Genomic DNA, 26380 nt, shown 5'->3' on the forward strand with positions numbered 1-26380 from the left:
GATCGCACAGGACATGCTGGAGACTGTGAACAGCGATCCCAACTTCTTCAACACAGTGATCACTGGCGATGAAACCACAGTGATCCACCATTTTGTCAAAAACAAAAATCCGATGGCGCTCACTTACACTTCCTCACTAATCGGCGGTCTGTCGGCAACTGACAGCTTCTGCAGGTGGGAAAATATTCACGCGTACAGATTAGGATCGCCTACATACGTGCACCAAACCACGCCTCCCTAGCTTCATTTGTTTACGCACAAAAAAAATCAAGGTTGGCTACTTTTTGAACACACCTCGTGTGTGTGTGTGTGTGTGTGTGTGTGTGTGTGTGTGTGTGTGTGTGTGTATGTATATATATATATATATATATATATATATATATATATATATATATATATATATATATATATATATATATATATATATATATATATATATATATATATATATATATATATATATATATATATATATGTATGTATGTATGTATGTATATATATATATATATATATATATATATATATATATATATATATATATATATATATATATATATATATATTCACACACACTTATACAGGATATATACAGTGTATACACACACTTATACAGGATATATACAGTGTATACACACACTTATACAAGATATATACAGTGTATACACACACTTATACAAGATATATACAGTGTATACACACACTTATACAGGATATATACAGTGTATACACACACTTATACAGGATATATACAGTGTATACACACACTTATACAGGATATATACAGTGTATACACACACTTATACAGGATATATACAGTGTATACACACACTTATACAGGATATATACAGTATATCTACAGCAATTACACATACACAAGAACTGCTGTTTATTACTGCAAGCAGTTATTCTGGGTACTGAATGCCACCCATGCCAATGACGACGCCATCCCACACCACCCGTTCCAAAGCCAATACCATCCAATCATGTAATTTTTATCAAATTATTTCTCATGGCTCGTCGATCCCAAGAACTGCCATTTATAACTGCGAGCAATGATTTTGATGTGGGCACTTACAAAACTGCAATAATATGAATAAAGTTTTATAAGTACAACATTATAGTTCACACGGTTTGGAAGCCATATTGGATTGAAGGAACACATTTCAGAGAAAGAATGTTTACAAGATTTCACCTCAATCCAATATGGCTGACATGCCAGTTCACCAATGACGTTTTAGTTTCAAACTTTTTTTTCCCACATGGGTAATCGATCACACGTGTAAAGTTTCACCTCAATCTGTTCAGCCTTTTCAGAAATGTTTTGAGGTTGTTTTTTTTTCTTTTTAAAAATGGCTGACGAACCACATCACCTTTGACGTCATTATCATCATTTATAAAAATCGCCGTGAGAAGTCGCTCAAGCGGTTGCAGAGAAAACAAATTTCAAAGCAAATAAACCCTTACAGTACGGACAGCTGTCTGTTCGGCGAGCTGAGAAAGTTCTCCATGTCTTCTGTTGTGCAGAGCCCTTTCTCTTAGGTACTTTTCCAAGTATTTTCAACTTATTTGAGAAGCTTGGTAAGCCATTCCGATTAACAATCTTAATCTCCCACACACCATCGACTATGATGCCCTGAATGCCAGCATTCCCTGCGGTTTCTGCGAATGTGAACCGAGCATTCTGGGGCAGAATGTCCTTTTGAAAGTCTTGTGTTTGGAGACTTAAAATAAATGATGGATGGAATGTGTGCACAAGACGACAAGCATCACACCTCAACTTGGTAAATATATTTAACTAAGAAGTGACATTTTAATTTACAATCAGATAATCTCCAGAAAGCCACAAAGAGAAAGTGGTTATATATATGTACAAGTTATAAACTTACCAAAGCAGAACAACAAACCTGTGAACATTCTCATCTATTACTGTACATCAAATCCCTCATTATTCCAGAATGTACACTTTTATTACAAGTGCAACATAAAATTTAATCGATTACTTTTTCTAAAATGTACAATTTGTGGGAGATTTCAAAGGAATCTGGCAAGAACTATGTACATTGGCATAGAAACACTTGAAAAAAGTTACATAGACACGAGCCTAAAACCTTGAACAGCTAAAATAGGACAGAGCAACATAATTGCGCTAAGAAAGTGCGGAACAATTTCACATTCTTCCAAAGGGAAGAGAAGCATTGTTAGTGTCCCTTCATTGTTCAATATCAAGTACAAAGCATGATTATGCACAATACTAAAAGGGTTGCCAATACATCGGGACCAATTTCATCGAATTTCTTGCTTGCAGTGGTATCGGATGGGAATTTTTGTGCCTCAAAGGCATGCTGAGTTAGCACAGGAAAAGAACGAAAAGGGTTAAAAAAAAAAAAAAAAAAACTTCAGAGTTCACTGTGCAAGAGTATTCCATCTGAAGGTTGTTTTTGTTTTTTTTTGTTTGTTTGTTTTTTTCCTAAAGAAAATAAATTTCAATGAAAGTGCAATATGCAGGAAGGATAAAGGAATTTTTGATTTGAACCAGTCCTGGTGTGCATATGGTGAGGGGACGGTAAATGATCAAAGACGGGGAGAGATCCCAAGTGGATTTCCATATCTGCCTCCCTCATCCCTCAGCAAGGAATTGCATCCAAGTGATCTTTAGCAATCAGCAAGATATTTCCCTGTAACAGAAACAGTAACCAAGAGAAAACGTCAATATAATGGCAGGCACTGAGTACTGGTACTTCAAAGTAACGAAAATCAAGATACCAAAAGAGGAATGGGAGGGAGGGGGGGATTAAAATACACTCTGATACTCTAAATGGACAAAAAAGTGATCTACTTTCTTTATGACAACTGTTAGTCCATGGGCCATACCAGATACCAGCTCCATCAAAGGTGGCAAAACATAAATGGTACTAATTAATTGGTAAGGTCAATGTAAAAACAATAATTTGCAATAGCAACTAATTAGAATGGCACGAAGGTGGAACGTATACCTTCGACTTCATGGTGGAGTTTCTGCTCTGACATGCACTGTCAACTGTGGGACCTGATATAGAAAAAGGTGTGTTTCTTTTTACATCATGTCCAATCAATTGAATTGGCCACAGGTGGACTCTAATCAAGTTTTGAAGACATCTCAAGGATGACGAAAGGAAATTAGATGCATTTGAGCTAAATTTGGAGTGTCATTGTAAAGAGGTTGAATACTTATTGACGCACAACAATTCGCTTTTCATTTTTAAATCAACTTGTAAAAATTACTAAAAACATGTTTTCACTTTGTCATTATGAGGGTAACATATTATATGTAAATAGGTGACAAAAAATTAAATTTAATCCACTTTAAATTCAAGCTGCAACAACAAAATGTGACAAAAGTCAAGAGGTGTGAATACTTTCTGAAGGCACTGTACATGGCTGTTACAATCAACAATGCCAAATGGTTTGATATCACACAAAAATAAACTGGAAAATGTCCCTGTGAACACATGTAATTATTTGTTTTCTAAGTGCTCAACATCTGTCATGATTATGATGTCTACAATTAGTAATATGTGGACGAAAGAATATTTGGGGTAAAACACAGGATTTGACAGTTTCAATATATACAATGTTCAGTTGCATCAAAAAATAACATAAAACCAATGTCACCCGCAGGGTGACCCGTATCTTGCCAAAAGGTGACCACATGTGACTTCTTTAAGGTCACACTGAGGTGAACAGAGCTGCTATCCACCAGGAGCGACTCCTTGAGGAATATCTGCCTACGAGAGATTCCGATGAGAATCGTTCAACAGAGTAACCATGAAAAATGTGCGTTTTCCTCATAACGTCACCAAATGACGTCATAATGTCTCAAGCTTGACATATCTAGAAAGCACTCATCGAGGTGTTCAATTTGAGGTACTACACGATATGATTCCTAAAACTTGAAAAATTTGACCTTGGGGTCAAATATGTTTGACCTCAGGCACTAACCATGAAGGTCAAGGCCAATCGCCACCAAAAATTAATCAGCTGAGCGCCAGACCATGAACTATATTCCCATGAAGTTTGAAGATGATCCGATCAAAATTACTCAAAAAATAAGGGTTTCATCGACTCCCCTGATTTGCGACAAAGTGACCTTGACCTTTAACCTTGACCTTCAAAATTTTGTGCACTGAAAGGGACCTCTATAGGCCTCTGATATGCGAAGTTACAAAAATTTCCAATGATAACTGTGCTCTGCAGAATTTTTTATACGTGATTACAAAAAAAAAAAAAAAAAACATACAAGCTGACGCACATATCTTGCAAAAACTTCGTTTTGGTAAGATAAAAAAACAAAAAAAAAAACATATGAAGGTCAAGGCCAATCGCCACCAAAAATTAATCAGCTGAGTGCCAGACCATGACCTATATTCCCATGAAGTTTGAAGATGATCCGATCAAAATTACTCAAAAAAATAAGGGTTTCGTCGACTCCCCTGATTTGCGACAAAGTGACCTTGACCTTCAAAATTGTGTGCTGAAAGGGACCTCTATAGGCCTCTGATATGCGAAGTTACAAAAATTTCCAATGATAACTGTGCTCTGCAGAATTTTTTATATGTGATTACAGACAAAAAAAAAAACATACAAGCTGACTAACATATCTTGCAAAAACTTCGTTTTGGCAAGATAAAAATACAAAATCTGATGAGATACATTTCTTGGAACTGAGAAGATATAGATATTTACTCTGGAACCATACACTTTTTGCAAGTTAAACACTCTGTAAACAATGTGAGTTCACCGAAGTGAAATGGCCTATATAGACAGTTTGTATGGTAATAAATTACAAAATCAATTGAACCAAAGTGCAATTGATCAATTTGCCAAATGATTTTTTTGTCAGTGAAAGCATCTTCAAGATATAAACCTTACAGATTTATAAATAGGATGCTATTGTGAATAGACTGAGCAATTAGGTCATTCAGGCAGTAGTTACACTTTTTTTTCCTCAATATTTTGCCCTTCAAATACTTGCACTATATAGACGAACAGTTTTTATTATCAAATTTGTATTTCTTAAAATAATTAGGAACATAAAAGAAACATAAAAGCAAAAACGATATTGAATTTTTGAGTAAATCTCAAAAATTATATATGTACATTGCATTTGGCGATGTTTCGCACCTTCTATAGGTGGTTTTCACCAAAAATAAAATATACCATCAGAGATGGGGAATCCCCCGCCATTGAATGAAAAAGGTCATACATATTCCAGATAATGAGGGAGGTGAATTGGAAACAAGACACCATTTGGTCATCATCTCAAAAAGTTCCCCAGGGGTGAGGAACGTCGTAACCAAAAATAATTGAAAATATAAGGGTATGTTCTTTTGAACATATGAGTCCCCTCGGACCATGAAGCTATCCTTCTTGTTGTTAAAGGCCGTTATGGGAACACAGAAATAAGGGTATGTTTAGCAGCATCATCATGGTTGGCGTCTCGCAATATAATATATTAGCACGATTAAAAATACCGTTTTTTCCTCGCATCTTCATGTCTGTCAAAAAACCAGTGTCAAGGTGCACAACTACAGCTCATAACATATCCATTGAGGTGTTCCCCCCCCCCTGCTTTCCCGTTTTCATGCCACTGTCCACACAAAATTCATCAATCAATTCTATACAGAGTCTGGGGGACTCAATCAGATTAGCGGTTTTCCATTTATTACAAAAAACATTTTTTTCAAGATGGCCGCCCTAGTCGGCCATTTTGGATCCGGCCACGCCCAAAATCAATAGGGTTCTTCCTTTTCAGGTGGTACATGTGTGACTCAAATTTCAAATCGATATGGCGAACAGTTTGAGTTATCATACTCACAGCTATAAATGTTGACGCCCGGACGGATGGATGGACAATCTGGGTGAAAACAATATCCCCCTTCCGCCACGCGGCGGGGATAACAAAAAACTATGTAATTTCAAAAAACCCTATTAATAAACATTTATCATGACAAGTTACCATTGTTTTTACAACAAATCATGCTGGAGTAGTCGATACATTTTACAACATCTCTCAACCCCATGTGCCAAGGATAGCTTCCAAAACTCAATCTGACAACACTTAAAGAAAAATATACTACCAATAAGCTGTCACTCCACAATTGCTATCATATAAATTTACCATCGACAGACATAAACCTTTCAAAAACATGAGAATTTGCCACCTCAGGTGGAACCAATTAGTGAAATTTTGGGTCCTGTCCCATGGACTGTTTCCATGCAGAGCTGCCATTTTGGAATGTGAAAAATGAGGAATGAATCAGCAACGTTATGGCAAAGATTCTGTATCTGGAATGAAAGTTTCCACTTTCAATGAGAAAGACTCCTTGGAATGACTTGTTATGGATTCATGTGTAAAGGCCCAGTCACACCTTGACGTTTTAGCCAGCTTATGCCGATTTTTGAAAAATTTGTCTAAAATGCTGGCACACGTCGAATATGTTATGGGTAAGTTTTGGAAACATTGAGAGCACGCTGAAAAACACTGCCATACGTCGTAGTACGCTGGCTTTCATTGTTGTACTTTGCGGTTGTCCTCAAATTTTAGCATGCTTGAAATTTTACGACTTATGCCTGCGTATGACTCACAAGTTCCGCGACGCTGGCCATAAGTTGTTGGCACGTTATGCAATCGTTGACACGTCGACACACGTTACTTGTAAGTTAATTATAAGTCGAAACACGTCGAGGTAATGTTTAGCATACCTGAAACTTATTTCTAACCTATGAGTAACGTGTTGTCGGCATGTTACGCGATCGTTGACACACGTCCACACACGTCCACACACGTTACTTGTAAGTTACTCATAAGTTGAAACACGTCAACACGTCAAGGTAATGGTTAGCGTCAGTGTTCCAGACTCCCTGTTTTTCTTTGTTTTTTTGTTTTCTTCGGTATGACGGTGATGTTGACACTTCGATTTCTAGTGCGGTTATGATTTAAATCGTTGAGCGGCAGGCTATTAATTATATTATATTATAACCGCACTAGAAATCGAAGTGGCAACATCACCGTCATACCGAAGAAAAAAAAACCAGGGAGTCTGGAACACTGACGCTAAACATTACCTTGATGTGTTTCGACTTATGAGTAACTTACAAGTAACTTTTGTCGACGTGTGCCAACGATCGCATATCGTGCGTACAACTTATTCCCATCGCATGCGGAACGTGTGAGGCATACGGCAAGTACGTCGTAAAATTTTTAACACGTTTAAAATTTCAAGACTTACTCCACTTACTACGACGTATGATAGCGTACTTTAGCGTTCTATTCACGTATACCAAACTTACCCATACCGTATTCGACGTGCGCCAGCGTTTTAGACGCATTTTTCAGAGGTCAGCATACACTGGCAAGATCGCCAAGGAGTGACTGCGATGTTGACACTTCCATTTCTCCGGCGGTTATGATTTGAATCGTTGTGCGGCAGCCTTTAATAGGCTACGCCACGTGATCGTCGGCGATACGTGCAACGCGCTATATATAAGTTAGACTATCGTTGGGCATAGGTTGTGAACGCCGACAACAGGCTAAGCATTCGTTGGTATAAGTTATCTATAAGACAGCAAAACGTTCTTTGTCCGTTACTAATATGTTATGCACACGACCAATTCGTTATGAATACGTCCGAATCTTTAAAAAAATACATCAAAAGTTCAGCGTAAGCCAGCGTTTTACATACATTTTGATACGTTGCCATTGCTGGCTAAAACGTCAAGGTGTGACTGGGCCTTAAGGGCAGAATTTATGGATCACAACAGGAATGTGGATTCACAGGTTCATTTCACTTCTTCACTGCACACCTTAACATACCAGTAACCAAAATGTTCCTTTTTGGGGTGATGAGAGGGAGGTGGGGTGGGATTACCTGTACGTTTTCTGGAACAGACAAAGCCAGGCTGTGTTGAGCATCATGGTGAAACATGACTCAGCCAGAGTTGCTTTACGATTGCATAATATCCGAAATCTCACTTTGATTTAATGGCATCCATAGATCCTATGTAATGATCCAGGATGTTTGGATACATGCAACAGAAGTATTTGAGAGTGGGAGGGGAGGGACAAAACAAGCCACAATTTTTTTGTTAAAGATTAAAAAAAAAAATCAACATACAATACGTGATGTGACACCAACGAAACAATAAACATGCCTCTGGCTTATCCCATGTAAGTTCAGTACATATTGGGTCAGGCCAATCCATCCTCTTGATTGCTTCATGTACTTACTTGATGTGAGTGTGCATTGTCATCAAAATTAAGTTAGAATTAACTACAGAGATGTGACAGAAGTGAATAGACACCATGATTTTAAAATAATATATTTATCGAACATTTGAAGAACATTTTAACATACACACTAGTATTTGGTAGACTTGCTATTTGCAGATTTCAACGCTTTTACTCTTTCAGGTATAGAACGAATGAGTTCTGACATTTTCTCTTGTGAGATTTCTGCCCAGGCTTCACACAAAAGGTTTAGCAATTCTGCCCATGATGTTGGTTTCCTGGACTTTTTCCGCACAGCTCGATCCAATATGGCCCAGAGGTGATCAATGGGATTCATGTCAGGAGACTGACTTGGTCATTGAAGTCGCTTGATCCCATTTCTGTCCTGCCATTCTTTGGCCTTTTTTGCAGTGCGGAATGGAGCTCCATCTTCCATGAACAAAGTGTTGTTTTGACCATCTGACCAGCGGAGAAGACGGGGAGACATCCATCCTCAATGATTGAAACGTATAATCATCGAGATGATGTTGCCAACACACTTCACAAGCTCTGACCGACCAGCGCTCCAGATTGCTCCCCAAACCATCACTGAAAAACTACCGTATTTGACAGTTGGCTGCAATCGGTTCAAAGAGAACTCTTGACTGGGAAGTCTCCAGACCCATATGTGTCCACTGTCAGAAAATTTTGCAAATTGGGACTCATCTGAAAAAAAATGACAGTTTGCCAAAACTCCAAGGGTCTGGTGGCCATCTCGTCAGCCCACTTCTTTCTCCTTTGAATGTTGGCTGGTCTAAGAAGAGGTTTTTTCAGAGCTGCTCTCCCATAGTAGCCCAGTTGATGGTACCGCACGCAGTTGTAGAGCTAACTTGGACCTCTGCAACATCTGCTGCCTTGCAACGGGGAGTTTTCTCAATGGACCGCTTGGACAGCTCGAAGACACCTTTCTGAGGGTCCAGGTCAACTCGGATGGGAAGCTGTGGATTCATTGCCTTCGCTGGTGAATTGCACAATCACTCCATTGACCGTAGAAAGTGGAATGCCAAGGTTCTGAGCTATCTGACGGTGGCTGACTCCACCTTCCAATTGGCCAACAATTCGTCCTCTGAAAATCGCAAAGGTTGTGTACTCCCTGCGTTCGAGACATAGTTAATTGTCATACACGACCCAGGAACTTGTTTCTGCAAAGAAATATTTGAATACGAGTACAAATCAGAGTAAAACTTGCTTTATACAGTTTAAATGAATAAATTTAAGGCGTCTATTTACTTGTCATGTCTCTGTACGTGCAGTTTTCAAATTGAATTTTAGTCAAATTAACTGCAACAGCTAAGGTCGCAATGCTGAATCTCATCTACAACATGAGCACTGTGTGTGCCGTGCAGGAAGCATGAAGTCCCCTCTTTTCCTATACTCTGATCCCAACCCATATCATGCCATTTACTTCATGACATCGTGTCTCTTTTGTATCGTGTTTCAACATCAAGAGGTGAATTTAGATAAGGTGTTTTGCTATTTACAAGACACTAGCAGGTCTTATTTGCAGGCATTGCCCGGTTCCTCCCGCCTTCCCCTCCCTCCTCACACTCCTTACCTGCCTCCTCCAGCTACACCCCCATCCCTCCTGACTTCCACTTTACCCCCTCCCCTTGCTCCAGACAACCACCCCTCCCTTCAGACTCCCATCTCACCCCTTCCCCTCCCTCCGGACTCCCACCCTCCTACCACTGCTTCCCCTGATTAGTGGAGATTGGCTTTGGGGCTTCCCACTCTGGGAATGTGCAGAGCTTCCCCTCTCCCTGACCTTCCCTCCCGAACCCCAGCAGCTGCAGATGAAACCTAGATGGGCATTCTGTAGAGAGCATACCTCCGCCAGACTGATTGGTTTACATTTTGTATCCCACTGATAGGCTATCTCTGGATTTGAACCTGAACTAAAATTTAATCGGCTTCTTCTTGTTACCGAACCAACTCACCCACGAAGTTTCGTCCGAATCCGTCCACAACTTTTTGAGATATCCTGCTATATATCGTTTTAGCCCAATCACTCAATGATGAAGAATCACTTAAAAAATTCTTGGATCCAGATCTTCACCAAAGTCGAATAAATTCTACCTTGTTACATACCCGACCTGCCCACCAAGTTTCGTCCACAGCCGTCCACAACTTTTTGAAATATCCTGATTTTATATATATATATATATATATATATATATATATATATATATATATATATATATATATATATATATATATATATATATATATATATATATATAATTTTAGCCCCATCACTCAATGGTGAAAAATCTCTTTAAAAATTCTGGGATTCAGATCCAGATTCGGATCTTCACCAAAGTCGAATAAATTCTTCATTGTTGCATACCCAACCTGCCCACCAAGTTTCATCTAAATCCATCCACAACTTTTTGAGATATACTGTTTTATGTCATTTTTGGGCCAATCTCTCAATGGTGAAAATCCCTTAAAAAAATTCTCAGATCCAGATCAGATTCAGATCTTCACCAAAATATAATCATTTTGTCCTTGGCACATACCCAAAGCTCTCCACAAAATTTTGTCCAAATCCATCAACTATTTGAGATATTTTGTTCATAAAACAAACAAACAAACAAACAAGAAGTCGTCGTCGTGCAGAGCACGATACTTGCAAAATCCATAAAACAGATTTGACCTCAAAAATAATTGGTGGTTGAATTCAGTGACCCGATATGCAAATCCTCTTCAAATTTCAAGTCACTGGGAAGAAAATTGAGGATTTTAGAGATACCACCTTAGTTGTTGACCTTCAGCCTATTTGAAGAAAATTGTGGATTTTAGAAATACCACCTTAGTTGTTGACCTTTTGGTCAATGTTGACCTCAGCAATAATTGGTGGTTGCATTCAGTAAACTGATATGAAAATCCTGTTCAATTTCTAGTCAATCAGATGAAAATTGAGGTCTTTAGAAATTTGACAAATTTGTTAGTTGGCCTATGTTGACCTTTTGACCGAAAGCAATAAACTTCTTGTTTATGACAAATTCTACCATGTGGTGAAGTTTCGTGAAGATTGGTTTAAAATTGTGACCTGCAGGCGATTGACAAACAGATAAACAAGAAAAAGACGTCATGCAGAGCACGATAATTGCAAAATCCACCCCCCTCTCCAAAGGTTGTTCTGTTCTTCCACTCATGAATATCCCTTTTCTGCTCTGTTGAAACTATTATTTGTGCTAGATTACCTTCCCTGTCAACACGGAAGTCAGTCAGCATCACTGCATTATAGAAAAAAATAATGCAAAAACAGATACTATTGATCACAGGACTTTAAGCTTATTCAGAAATTGTGCCGATGCAATTTCTCAGAAATTAACATAATGGGTTTGAGGGTGATAAAAACAATAATAATAAAAAATATTGATAATAATTACAGCTTGATAATAAAATAAATATATTGTTATAAATCTGTAATAGAAAATGTACTCAAATATGGTATGATTTTATGTGTTTGAACATGTATCTACTTTTGAATATAGAATCATATATCTCCTTTGTGTTGAAAGATGTTTGACCTGCCTAATTAAATATATAATAAGCAGGCCGACCTTTCAAGTAAGCTTGACTTCAGTATACAAAGAAGTGCCTATTATTTAAATATATTTTACTTACGAAGGGATTTCATGAAATGATAGATATAAGGCACAAACAAGTTGGAATGTGGGTCAAAGAAAATGTCCAGATGTATTCACCAAGCTCTAATCGCTTCAAGATAACACATTTTCCCAGTCTGGGAGAAGCAGACTGACTTTTACCCTACATACTCTAGATTTATCAAAATGCCCAAAAGTTGAAGTTTGACGTCATTCGAGCATTCTGTGCGTTTTTCTGTGCCGGGAGAGGATCAACACATCTGGATTTGAAATATGCCGGGGCTGCACGAAGGCTGAAGATGAGCTTCACCTGGGGAATGTCAAGACCTGACAAAGTTGGCGACTGCAGATAAGCTCCAACTAAGGAATGTCAAGAGCTGAAAAACTGTGGCACCAGTGTTTGGAAATAAAAAAAAACACTGTCTCTCACTGGATTCCAAAAAAGGACTTAACTTTATCATGTTTTTCAGAGATCTGGAACAAGTCTGTATTCCGAACACTCCGATGCGCATATGTATTTGTTTGTTTGTATGTTGAATTAATGTTTAAATGTACAGAATGACTTGGTAATTTCTTCGACAATTGTAAACAAAGTCATGGAATCCATCACCGCAGGAGACATCAAATCCTCCCATTTCTCAAATGGCCTGATCGCAGACCATTAGTTTGGTTTCTGACCTGGTCACTACCCCGGACATGCTGCTTATTGCTCTCCCAACAATGGATGGAGGCCTCAAATCTCAGATACATCTGAGCAGTGTCTCTGGATATATCGTGAACCATTGATACAGCTCTTGCTGTTCTTGAACCATGCTCTCCAAACTCTCAACCTATGCAGTGCCTTCAGAAAGTATTCACACCCCTTGACTTTTTCTCATTTTGTTGTGTTAATGCCTGAATTTAAAATGGATTAAATTTAATTTTTTTGTCACCAATCTACACAAAATACCCCACGATATGTCGCAGCGATTAGAACTTCAAGTCTTCTTGGGTATGTCTGTATCAGCTTTGCACATCGAGATTTGGAGAGTTTCTCCCATTCTCCCATGGAGATTTCCTCAAGCTAGGTCAAGTTGGATGGGGAGCATCAGTGAACAGCAATCTTCAAGTCTTTCCATAGATTCTCAATGGGATTCAAGTTTGGGCTTTGGCTGGGCCACTCAAAGACTTTCACGTTCTTGTTCTGAAGCCATTCCAGTGTTGCTTTGGTTGTATTCTTGGGGTCATTGTCCTGTTGGAATGTAAATCTTCACTGCAGTCTGAGGTCTTTTGCTCTCTGCAGCAGGTTCTCCTCAAGGATTTGCCTGTATTTGGCTCCATTCATTGTTCCCTCTATCCTTACAAGTTTCCTAGTCCCTGTCACTGAAAATAATCCCCATAGTATGATGTTGCCACTACCATGCTCCAGGTCGGGCTGGTGTTAGATGGGTGATGAGCTATGTTCGGTTTCCACCAGACGTAGTGCTTTGAATTCATGCCAAAGAGTTCAATTTTGTCTCATCAGATCACAAAATATTATGCCTCATGCTCTCAGTCTGTCACATGTCTTTTTGCAAACTGCAGATGTGCTGTCACGTGTCTTTTTCTTGGGAGTGGTTTCCGTTTGGCCACTCTCCCGTAAAGCCTAGATTTGTAAAGTGCTGCAGAGATTGTTGTCCTTTTGGCAAGTTCTCTCATCTCAGCCAAGGAACACTGTAATTCTGTCAGAGTGGTCAATGGGTTCTTGGTCACCTCCCTGACCAAGATCTTTCTTGCCAGGTTACTCAGTTTGGTCGGACGGCCAGCTCTCAGAAGTCTGGGTAGTTCCATATTCTTTCCATTTCTTAATGATGGAGCTCACTGTGCTCTTGGTAACTTTCAACACTCTGGAAATTGTTTTACACCCTTCCCCAGATCTATGCCTCCTCACAATTATATCTCAGAGTTCTATGGACAGTTCCTTGGACTTCATGGTGGAGTTTCTGCTCTAACATGCACTGTCAACGGTGGGACCTTGTATAGAAAGGTGTGTTTCTTTCTAAATCCTGTTCAATCAATTGAATTGGCCACAGGTGTACTCCAATCAAGTTGTGGAGACATCTCAAGGATGATTAAAGGAAATTGGATGCACCTTAGCTCAATTTGGAGTGTCATCGAAAAGGAGTTCAATACTTATTGACACAAGACATTTCAGCTTTTCATTTTTAATTAATTTGTGAAAACTTCAAAAAAAAACTACCACTTTAACATTATGGGGTATTATGATGTGTAGATCGGTGACCAAAACAAACAAACAAAAATCTCAGTTTAATCCACTTTAAATTCAGGCTCGAACACAACAAAGTGTGAAAAAGTAAAGGGATGTGAATACTTTCTGAAGACATTGTATATATAAACCCCCAAGGGAACGGAGAGGAAGTAAAGAAAATGGAGGAGGAAATAAAGAAAATGGAGGAGGAAATAAAGAAAGCAGAAGAATCCTCCCCTTTTCCCCGAATTATGCATTCGCTGGGAGGGATAAAATAGCAATAAAGTCCTGCATTCGTGACACCAAAGCTATACACAAAGCACAGTGTACTCAAACAAGGATAATTATTTTGCTCACATCTTCACATCCAAATTATCCATTTTCGTTTTCAGATATCAATTGAAAATTATAACTGCTGGCAGTGATAACCGGATACCAAAATGTCCCACTTTCATTAGACACCTCACCCTGACCCATGACTTCTTTTGAATCATTATTTAATTTAATTCAGAATTGGATTAAATTAAATTCAAATCAAATGGAAGGCCAAATAGGTACAGTCCTTTAATGGAGTAATCAGAAGGAACCCGAACAAGCAAAAGCAAAGAAGAAGTCCATTAGGAGGAACCTGAATAGGATTTTCATTTCAGCTGCTACTCTTCCACCCTCAAACCCATCAAGGCACAGCCAAATATCAAAAAAAACAATCTACGAAGATTGCCACTTTATAACTGCCGGCAGTGATGACCGGGTACCAAGACGTCCCGCTTTGATCGGACACTTGACCTTGACCCATGACGTTTATTATCCAATTGAATTTAGAACGGGATTAAAATAAATTCAATTCAAATCAAATGGAAAACCAAATAGGAACAGTGTAAATAAGAACATTTTAGTAATCAGAAGGAACCCTAACAGGCAAAAAGCAAAGATAAAGTCATTAGGAGTAATATAATTTGCATTTCAGCTGCTACTACTCTACCCTCAAACCCATCCAGGCACAGCCAAGTGAACCTGATTCAAAATAAATAAATAACAACTCAAAAAATTAAATAATTCTGGCTGCCAGACCATGCGTCCGATCAACTTGTAATTTAAAACGTATATTCCCCATCACGACTGGATCATGATTGTGAATTTTCACATCGATCGGTTAAGCAGTTCAAGAGAAAGAATTTAAAGATTTTCGCTCAATCCAATTTGGCTGGCAGACCATGTGACATCAATTATTCGTGAATACCCTGGTATCCCCAAAGCTTGGAGAACATTTGTGTGAAGTTCCCCTCAATCTGTTCAGCCATTCTGGAGAAGATATTTTTTGTAGGTTTTAGGGGAATCCCAATATGGCTGCCAAACCATGTAACCTATGACATCATGTGTGAATCTTTTGCTCCTCATGGATAGAGGTAATAGGTCAAAAGTTTCACCTCGATCTGTTCAGCCACTTCAGAAAAGTAGATTTTTGACGGTTTAAAAACACCCCCAAAAATATGGCTGCTGAATCACGTAACCGATGTAATCACTTTTTTTCTTTTTCAGTGGACCATTTTATCCCTAGATGGCCCTCAAAAATTTTCATGACAAGATGTAGCGTTCTATATATGCAATTATGACGTCATTAAAAAAGAAAATTACAATTATTCCCTATTAGGAGTACTTGCCATGTGCCAAGTTTCAATTTATTTTCCTTGGTGTAGTTTCAAAGATAGAGGTCAAAATGTTTTTCCATTTTTCTAACATAGCCACCTCACCACGTGACCTATGATGTCATAATTATCAATATAACACAATCGACATGAGAAGTCACACTTATGGTGAAAATTTTGTCTCAATCTGACAAATGGTTGCGGAGAAAAACACTAAAGTTCTGTGTGGACAAAAACAAAGACGGATGGACGGACGGACCCAAATGCAATACCCTCCTCTTCGGTGAGGGTAAATATGAAACTTTAAGTGGAATTACATAAACTAAGATCCTTCATTTTGATATCCAGTAATTATTCAGCAAGCTGTTGCATCTTTTAAAAATTGAGATCCAGCAAGATTACACATTCTTAAAAGTATCACCCAGACTGGTTTAACCATTCCTAAAATACACTTTAAAAAGTTTTACTCATTAAAAAAAGTTTGGGAGTTTCAATTAAATAAATGCAAAAGTATCAATAATCATTTAAAGTGCTCGAGTTGTGGCCTCTCTCGTATTCTCATCTGAACCCATAGTCGATGATGCTGGGACCCCAGGCTCAAATACCACATACGATGTGGATTTATTGATTTATTGTCTAAAAACATCCTTGCAATTCTCATAAGAGCACATTGATGTCTAATACCTTTGTCCAACATGTGATTTATGTATAAGCACCTGCATGAATCCGAGATTATGATACTTTTTACAAAATAGCAATAAGACTTAATTCGTGTAAACAAAAAGAACATCCGTGCCGTTGTTTCACAACTGTGAATCTGTGGATGTAACGTACAAATGAGGTGGAGGCTCAAATACAAGTAGTGTGGTGTGCACCCTCTCTTCACCTGTGGTCATGCGTTTTTTGAGCAGAGAGAGTCGATAACCAGAACCGAGGAGCTCCAGCTCGACCCCAGACAAAGAGCAGCCATCACAGGTGAACTGCACAGCCAGAGTGGCGGGACAACTTGGCCCAGAAGTGAGTGCAAACTGTGCTTGGATGCTCCCACACCCTGTGTCACAATACATACAACGTCCAGCCAACAATATAAGTATGCATATATGAATACATGTATGTATGTATGTATGTATGTATGTATGTATGTATGTATGTATGTATGTATGTATGTATGTATGTATGTATGTATGTGTGTGTGTGTGTGTGTGTGTGTGTGTGTGTGTGTGTGTGTGTGTGTGTGTGTGTGTGTGTGTGTGTGTGTGTGTGTGTGTGTGTGTGTGTGTGTGTTCACAGGTGGTTTGTCTGCTTTAATGGAAAATCCACTACATTGTTGCTTGCATATTCATAAGGCATTCAAATAAATGTGAAAACATTTTCAGTGGTTACTTGGGGGGGGGGGGGCAGAGTAGAGCATTTGGGCAATCTAGTAAAATGAAAGTCTTTGTATTTGAATAGCAGATCGATTCAGTGATAAACAAAATGGACGTGATGGGTAACGTACGTATAATGTGCAACGTCAGGTGTGTATGTATTCACAGGTAATCTGAAGTAGCATATTGTTGTTATATAATGGAATGTGCAATAAGAATGAGGAGTAATGTATTGCATATGATCATACATGAAAGCTTTTAGCAAGGAAGGTAAACATCGACAGGTAAAGCTATATGCTTTGGAGAGAGATTTAGAAAGTGAGGTTGCATTTCTGCGTTGACCGATTATGAGCAGTTGAGGCCGTTGATCTACTGAGGTGTGAACCAATGGTGGGTGCACAAAAGCTCTGGGTTTAAAGGGTCAAAACCATCAAAGAATGAAGTCCAGATGGTGATCCAGCCAGTCAGAGAAATAAATAAATAAACAAACAAATAACCAGTCACTCGCTGACAAATTACTAAAGTTCCAGACCAGTAACCCACAGCAAAGCTTCCAGTAACCTTCTGGTGAAACTTCCAAAATCCAGATCACTGTTGTGCAACAATCTCTCATCAAGCCCCCAAGGGAATGTCACAATTTTTATAACGGGGTGACAAAACATTGTGACAATGCTGTACAGTGCAGTAAAACTGTGCAAACTATGCTGTGGTGGTAGTAGAGAAAGGGAGGTGAGGGAGAATGTATAGATGGAGAGGGAGAGACACAGAGACGCAATCAGATGGAGGAGGATGAGAAGGAAAGCGTCACACACGTCGTTCATCACACACACAGGAGGTTCGTCACACGTCGTTCTCAACATCCACATGCCCAGCATCCGTTCTATCTTTTCTATGCAAGAGCTCCTATACTTCATCATCAACTTGGATGTTAAAGTCGTGGCCTGTCTAGCATTTTCACGAATTTGTTCTGCTTTTTCATAAATTGTACGTATGGTTGTTGGAGGCAAACCTAAGTGCCGACCAACATCAACAGCACGATCACCACTCGCCATTCTGTGTATAACATCCAATTTCATCTCCAAATTTACACTTTTACGCACTTTCCTAGCCATAGGTTCATTCTTAACACCACGAGCATGTTTAGTACTCATGAATAAAATCAGTGATATTTAACGACACAAATCACATCAGTGTATGCAAAGATTTTGTAAGGTACAGTATGTCTGAACAGTGCAAAGGCAGATTAAAGTACAATACACTTTACATCGAAGTTACGTCATTCAAGTCACGTGCTTAGTCTTTTCCATCACCAATCTTCCTGAGCCACCCAGTCGATTGAATTTGAATTGAATTTGCAGTGGAAGAAAAATTTCCATGTTTCATGGTGGAGAATAATAAAGAATTTGAATATGAACAGCAGCCATGGTGACAGAGTGTCTGACTGCGGTGCTGTCCAATCGGTCTAAATTTACATTCCGTTACTGGAATATTACGTACAGGACTACAGGTACAGCCAGACAATGGCACGGTGCACAGATTGCAGGAACGTTCTTCCGTTCATGAAGCTTGCCCTTGCCAGCATGCACACAGCACAGCCACGCACAGTTTGTCATCGACACATCGTCATTGAAGTGTGACCGTGGTTAAATAAAATTGGTGAATAAAATGTTTTCATGATGCAAACATTTGACAATGTATTAAAATTTTATTGAAAATACGATAACTTTGAGCTTCCAATAGGATGCTTGCAATTTTCAGATCGAGCAACGCTGTTACAAAGGTTACCGACCTGCACACAGCAGCACGGGTTGCCGTGCCGTCATTGAAGTGCCACGTAGCACTGCACAAAAGCTCCATCGCACTTCAATGCCGACACGTCTTGAAACGGCAAACCATGTGTGGCTGTGTACATGCCTTCAAGCTTCGTAACATTAACGATTTCAACTTCTCGGCGCGAGACTGGACGGCTCATGTAAATTGGCGACGGACAAAGCCAAAGCACGCAGCTTGAATGACGTAACTTCGATGTAAAGAGACGTAATTAAAAGCCTGAACACCTATTAATTGACAATGCAACTTCAAATCTACGTAAATGAGGCAACATGAATCACGGTATCCCTGTATATTCTATATGGTGTTCCATTCTATTTTTCTGTGTTCTCGCTCTTCCACAAGCCTTGACTTTACATACAAACAAGAGGGTCTTCCTTCAAGCATAAATATTTTAGCCATAACTGTTCAATAAATGACTACAATTGCTGTGAGGAACAGCTTTAAGGAACGGAGGGGGCGGGTGGAATACAACTATCCGAGCAAGAACCTAAAAATCTTTTAGTCCAAAACGAAAATCTCCCATTTTCCTTCATCTCATATATCCACCTTTAAGCTTCCCTGCACTTTCTGTTCTCCTTCTAACTACCATACGAGTCAATTAAGCGACCGCTTTACTTGGTTTCTGGAAGTGCGCTTGTGGGAATATGTATCACAAAAACAGACGAAACTAGAGTGACATCGATGGCACGCCATCGCAAATCCCCACGCTTCCCACCGAAAGCAAAGTTGAAAGATGGCAAAACATTCCACCAGGAATGATCCAATATCACATTTGGAGTTTAAGAAAATTTTTTCACATCTTAATCCCTGTGACTGTGACCAAGTCCCCCTGGGGCATGAACTGGAGGATAAATTCACAAAATTATCGATTTCATGCAGCCCCCAATGGTGATTGCACAAACTTGTATTAAAAAAAAAAAATGTTGAAAAATGTACCGGTAATTGCATTTATGGAGATTTGACCTTTTGACACTGACCCCAGAAGGGAGGGAGGCAAAAATGATACTGCTCTTGTACCTTTGTGCCATGTGGTCGTCATAACTCTGAAGATTAGGGGAATTATGCACAACCGTTTAGGAGGAGATAGCACAACAGACAGAGCTAATTAAAAATTACAATACCCACCAACCCACACCCTCTTCTCCCCCATTTTTTTTCAAAAAGCAAGGGGATAATAAATTAAATTACGAACAAAATATCTAAATAGAAACAATGACTTATCAGCTTTAAGATGTCAACCAGAAAGTCATCCGATGTGCCAAATATAATGTGTAAGCAACAAATGAATACGAGAGAGACACACACACAGGGACTTTAGGTTTAACCACAACATCTCTGAGAATGACTGTGATCTACATTGTGACATTTATTGAAGGACGTGGTGAAAGTAATTTGAGACAGACAAGTGGAGGCCAAACCTGAACAACTCACCAGCATTTTCAGACTTCTCTGATATCTCAGTTATTTTCCAGAGTGCTCTCTTCTGCTCCGCATTCCTGAAGTCAAATTTACCGAATCACTCGCAGAGAAAAAACAGTGTGCTGACACCCATTCAAGCGAGCGCTTTTCCTAGCTAGTCTGCAAAATTGGCACTTTTTAGAACTAAATAAAATGAGGCAATCAATCATGGCAAAACTATCGATGGGATAATGAAATATACAGTACTCGCTCCAGACAGGTGGTCCCACATGAAGGTAAACGAATAACGTTTTGTATTAAACTTGGTGCAAGCACTGAAAATATAGCTCACCAGAGGCCATTGGGGACTGCCTGCATGCTGCTGACACCGCCGTCCACAGGAATGGCCACCTGCACATTGCTGAGCGTTGGAGGGCTGCATGCCTCTCTATGGTATTGATAGTCAAGGCGCACATTGGTAGTGGTCTCCTCACAGCGCCAAACTACAGACAGGTGCAGTGGCACCGACTGAGCACCCTGGGTAGTCACCTGTAGGGTTTATTGGGAGAAAATTCCTCAGAACAACATTGTTATAGAAGAAAATTGTCACCCCTGGACCAAGAGTGTGGAAAGTTTTGCCGTAGTTACCAAATACAAACAGAACCGATCCTCATATCGAAGAGTGAGTGTGCAATTTTCAATTCCCTTTTCTCTAAATTAGCAGGCACGCTCCTACCCCCCCACCCCACCTCATTTTGGGCGGGAGTTCTCATGTCGGCTCACCGAACATGGATTGCCACTGAGTGTCTGGGGAGTCAAAGAAATGAAGCACTCTCACCGCAGGCAGGTCGGTGGGTCTTTCTGTCTTCTTCAGTCTCCTCTCCGGCCTCGCCCCTCCTGCTGCGTCTGTGGTCTGTTCCCCCTATAGTTCCACAGGGCGCTCAAGGTCCGCCAAAAGCTCCCTTCTGGTAAAACTACCAAAATCAAGAATCACTGCTCACCTTCACCCTTTCATTCCTATTTTTTCCCCACCTCTGGACCAAATCTCACACTCTCTTCAATCCCACTCTTCACTCCAGGTCTTCAAAACAGCTGTCCAAAACCATGATCTTTTCTACCCCCATTAATCCACCCAAAACTCACCTCCCTCAAATTCCCTGCTTTCCTTCCTGAAAGTCCCGATAGTGTCCATCTTGCTCACCCTGGGTACCTTGCCCCATCCCTTTCCTTTCCACACATCTCCTAATGTCTCTGCTCCCTCCTGTTTTGTGCTTCCCTCTCCCGCCCCTCTCGTCTCCTGCTCCCTTTGTTATACGTTCTTTGTGTTAGCTCTTATATGAGCCTCAACGATGTATACAAAACAAAAAAAATCCAAAATTGTCAAGGATAGCACCACGATCAAGTAATCACCAGGATGAGTCACGAGGTGAGGAAAGCGTGTGAAAAAGATGCCACACCGCAACCACCAATATTGTAATCACCGCTGTGAGAGATGAGGTAACACGAGGTAATGAATTTCTCAAACCTCTTGAATTTCACAAACCAGCCCTTGCTGGCGTGGAACGTGTGGGTAGCCATGGTTGAACTGGAGCCTTCGGATTGGTTACCGCATTTCAGGAAGCACCTCTTTTGATCCGATTTGACTGGGACGCTGTAACAGTGAAGAACCATGACCATTACAACGCTAAAGTGGCAATTATTCGGTCGAAACACCGGTGAGATGATATGGTTTGAGAATGTAGCATGAGAACGGGGGTTTGAGCCCAGGTGTCAGAAAATAAGGGTTCGAGAATGAGTGTTTGTTCTTTTCTTCATTCCCAAACATTCATTTTCCATCAAACCTCATTCGCAAACCTCATTTCCTGCACCAATACTCGAACAACCATTCTCAAATACAATAATTGACGCCGTAATGGCGGCCCACAGATTCCGCATTTTCATCTCGAGCCAACCCATCTAACAACTCGATCTTTTTGCCAATCATAACCTTTCTCTGCCTTTTGGCACAACCAATTGTACACACACAGGACAGATGCAAACGATGACTCGTCACAGCTCAAAAACTGCAATTGGTCAAAATAAAATCCTGCAATAACGAAATCAGAATAAGTTGCCGCCATCCATTGAAAAATCCATTCAACTGACATGCAAGGTGGGCTGCGAGGGATAGCTCAGAGGTATCTCATTCGCATCAGTCATTTCCTCTGGGTTCGCTTCCCAACCACAGTACAAATTGTCACCGGAGTGCTTTGCCGACCCAGTGTAGAAAGGACATCGGGGAGTGGTCGGAATTTCAACAATATTGGAAAAATAAAAACCGTATTTTCTGGTGTATAAACTGTGGCCATGTAATAACCGCACCCCTGTTTTACACCCTCAAAATAAATGAATATATTGATCATTTTATTTTCTGATCTAGATCTTAATACGTTTGTATATTAACCTTGTATGGAACAAAGTGACGAAGGTGTCAACATGAAAAACTCCCATGTCCACTTAATTTCATCTAACAGTCTAATTCTCATTTTCAAGAAGTTGAAGAGAGAGGAAAGGATACCAAGTTTATATTTTTCTTTCTTAAATTTTAATATTACTAGTGTGTGGCCATACGTGCGTGCAAAAAAAAAAAAAAAAACTTTCAAACCGCGTGCCAGAAGCAAAAACATAGGCCGTTCCTTCGCTCTCGCGTGCCCGTACGTGCGTGGCCATACGTGCAAAAAAAAACAAAACTTTCAAACCACGTGCCAGAAACAACCACACAGGCCGTTCCTTCGCTCTCGCATGCCGGTACGTGCGTGGCCATACGTGCAAAAAAAAAAACTTTCAAACCGCATGCCAGAAACAACAACCACACAGGCCGTTCCCTCGCTCTCGCGTGCCCGTACGTGCGTGGCCGTACGTGCAAAAAAAAAAAAAAAAACTTTCAAACCGCATGCCAGAAACAACCACACAGGCCGTTCCTTCGCTCTCGCATACCCATACGTGCGAAAAAAAAAAAACTTTCAAACCGCGTGCCAGAAACAACAACCACACAGGCCGTTCCTTCGCTCTCGCGTGCCCATACGTGCAAAAAACAAAAGAAAACATTTTTTTCAAACAACCACACAGGCCATTCCTTTGCTCTCGTAAACGACGACTGGATTGGGGCATTGTGTTTATCTATAATTGCGCATAAGAAATCGAGAAATTATTAGAATACATTGTCATCACTATCCGGAAGTCCGTACGTTGTCACCCGTAATGAGGAACGCGCTCTAACTTGGCCACAACTTGGGAACCACTTGTCCGATTAATATCAAACCTTGAAAAGGCACATACTCAGGTCCCCAGCAATATTCCTGGCAAGTTTCAATTAGATCAGACCAGTGGTTGTCGAGAAACAGCGGTCACAGAGAGACAAACACACACAGAGATTGCTGGAATAAAAGAGGATTTTTATTTGTTCTTAGAAAAAGGGAAGAAAAGGATTCATACCGGAATGAAGCATATTTCTTGTGGATTTTTGGCCCTGAAAAGGGCCGTTTGGGTTTGATGAAGCTTTTCAGCTAAACCTGAGGAAATCCTCATCGATGCTTTCCTTGTCAAAGACGGCACGTATCTCCTTGTCCGAATCATGGTAGAGCAAGTCCCCGTCGCTGTCTCCGTCATTTGCAGCCTCCTCCTCCCAAAATGATGTCGTACTCTGTGCCATCCATGTTGTTGGAGATGCAGCATTCCAGAAATGCTCACTTGATGATGTCCAACGATATCTCCTCCCACACCTTGACGATCCAGCAGCAGATCGGTAGGTCGACCTTTCTCATCCTCCCGCTCTTGGTGTTGGTCTTCTCCCCACTCATTATCCAGTCGGACCAGCAGTGACGTAGCCCGTCCTTGAACGACTTAATGGACACATTGAGGGGGCTGCAGGAGTGATGTCATCCCACCTGGGGTGACAAGATCGGTGTTGGTCCGACGGAGCAGCGCTTTGGTGTCGTCGGTCTTGTGACAACTGAACGCATCCAGGACTAGCATGCTCAGTCGTCGGGAGAGACCGCCATGCGGCCGACTACTCCAGACTATGCTCACCCAGTCCTGCACCAGTCCCTCATCTATCCACCCCTTCGGCAGCGCATGAACAATGACACTGGCTGGAAGCTCGTCTTTGGGTAGTGTTTCCTCTTGAACATGACAAACGGGGGAAGCTTGCTACAGTCTGCGGTGCAGGCAAGCATGACGGTGAATTGGTCCTTCTCGTGACCAGTAATGTTGAGCGGCCCTTGTTGAGGGTCACGAGCGCCCCCAGCCTGTTGTCAGATGCACGTAAGTTTGCGCACAAGCTTATTTAAGGATGATCCATTATTGGGCTCCAGCTGTTGTGAATAAATTTTTCTTTTGATGAGAGACCAGGTGTTCTTCTTTTGTGTTGAATGGCGTTTTCAGAGCCTTGAAGCTCTATATATGCCACACAACAAAACCCTGGGTGTCTCCGTTTTTTTAAATTTCTTTAATTTCCGCACACGGTTAATAAAACGCTGTACAAACTCTCAACCTGACCCGATTTTCAAAATTGAAACGGCGGAATTGTCCTTAACAGCACTTCTGACAGCTAAAAACATATTCATTTGGAATATAATTGAAATTCAGCATTGATAGTTTCTAAGACTGATTTTTTTCTCTACCCGTGTATTAACCGCAACCACAACTTTTACCTTTTTTGCCGATAAAAAAGTGCGGTTTATACACCGAAAAATATGTAAAGAAATGGGCTCAAAGGATATCCTGGTTCAAATCCGGGTTAAAGATAACCCGGATATCTTAGATAAAGCACATTATAAACTGCTGAACTGGTGCTTCGCAAGTAGGATATCACATCAATTAATGTGCTATTCCTCAGAAAGGACGTTAAGATGGGGACTAGTGTATAAGCATTTGCTACTGGTGGACATTCAGGATTCCACTGTGTCTTTTACAAAGAATATGCGATTTTATCCGGCACACTGGCCAACTACCATAATCTTGACCCTAACTTACAGGGTACACTGCATCAGTGACGTAGCTGCATTCCTTGAAATGAAGCTACCAGCAGCTAAGATTTTACAAGGAATCTTTATGCGCAGGAGGAGGCCATTCGGCCCATAACTGCAACACACCAATACAGATTTTTTAATAAATCCGTCAATACCCCTTCCCTTCGTGTGCAACCCTTTGGCTGCCACACTGGTACTCATTTCGCTGACCTCGGAAGGATGAGAGGCTGAGTCAACCCCCTGGTATTAATTCAGTGGCCAATGGGGCTTGAACTCAGGACCCTGGGATCCCAAGCCACCACCCTAACCACAAAGCCAACACCAGATCTGAATGGCATTTTCAGATGCTGAATGCTTTCAGATTTTTTCAGAAAGATGCTGAACGTTATGCTTGATTTGAGGTATAGGTATCACAAATGGTCACATCAGATATGAAATAAACAAAAAATTTCCCATGATCAGGTTACATCTTAGTAGCATTTTGAAGTAGCACTTCCTTCAATAAACTATAGGGCTGAAAAGATAGCCTGGAGGTATGCACATGCACCACTAAACTGTCTAGCCTGGGTTTGAATCCCGACTCAGCTCTAAACTGTCATTCCAGTGTCTCACAAGCAGGTCGATTCATCAATGTGTGCCGTCCCTTGGATGGACGTTAAATGGACGTTCTGTCTGTCAGCATTTTTTAGTGGATATTAAAGATCCCATGGTGTCCTACGTGGAAAGCAGGCGAGCTATCGCCGGCACCCTGGCCAAATTACAAATGGCATTGCATCAACGGCACAGCCACACCCTCAGCCAATGATGCTGCTCCGCTGCCTTGTGCTTCATATGAACGAAGACAAAGTAGTAAACTATAACGGTCAGGTTACTTTTTCCAGCATAACAATGACCTTTGCAAAAAAATCAGCAAAGGTGTCAAAGAATGCATTGTGTTTCGAATTACAAACGACTTGGGAAAAAAAAAAGAAAAAGAAAAGG

General features: G+C 40.4%; 1 protein-coding gene across 14 annotated transcripts in view; it reads right to left on the reverse strand.

Annotated features, from left to right (window-relative positions):
• Window positions 1–1773: 1773 nt before the first annotated feature.
• Window positions 1774–26380, reverse strand: part of LOC147024483 (F-BAR domain only protein 2-like) — a 180012-nt gene continuing 155405 nt past the window's right edge. For 13 of the 14 annotated variants that reach the window (XM_085884447.1, XM_085884450.1, XM_085884451.1 and 10 more), the window contains 4 exons: window positions 20743–20939; window positions 20424–20488; window positions 16679–16843; window positions 1774–2675 (listed from right to left, as the gene is read on the reverse strand). In XM_085884447.1, coding sequence (XP_085740573.1) covers window positions 2653–2675; window positions 16679–16843; window positions 20424–20488; window positions 20743–20939 — 450 coding nt within the window. In that variant the 3' untranslated portion in view covers window positions 1774–2652. Of the gene's footprint in view, window positions 2676–16678; window positions 16844–20423; window positions 20489–20742; window positions 20940–21915; window positions 22042–26380 lie in introns of those variants that run through there. The other variant, XR_015059056.1, reaches the window with a different exon arrangement.

This window comes from Eptatretus burgeri, chromosome 6 (assembly GCF_056783735.1).
Source record: "Eptatretus burgeri isolate ZD-2024b chromosome 6, Ebu_testis_v1, whole genome shotgun sequence".
Classification (NCBI taxonomy): Eukaryota; Metazoa; Chordata; class Myxini; order Myxiniformes; family Myxinidae; genus Eptatretus; species Eptatretus burgeri.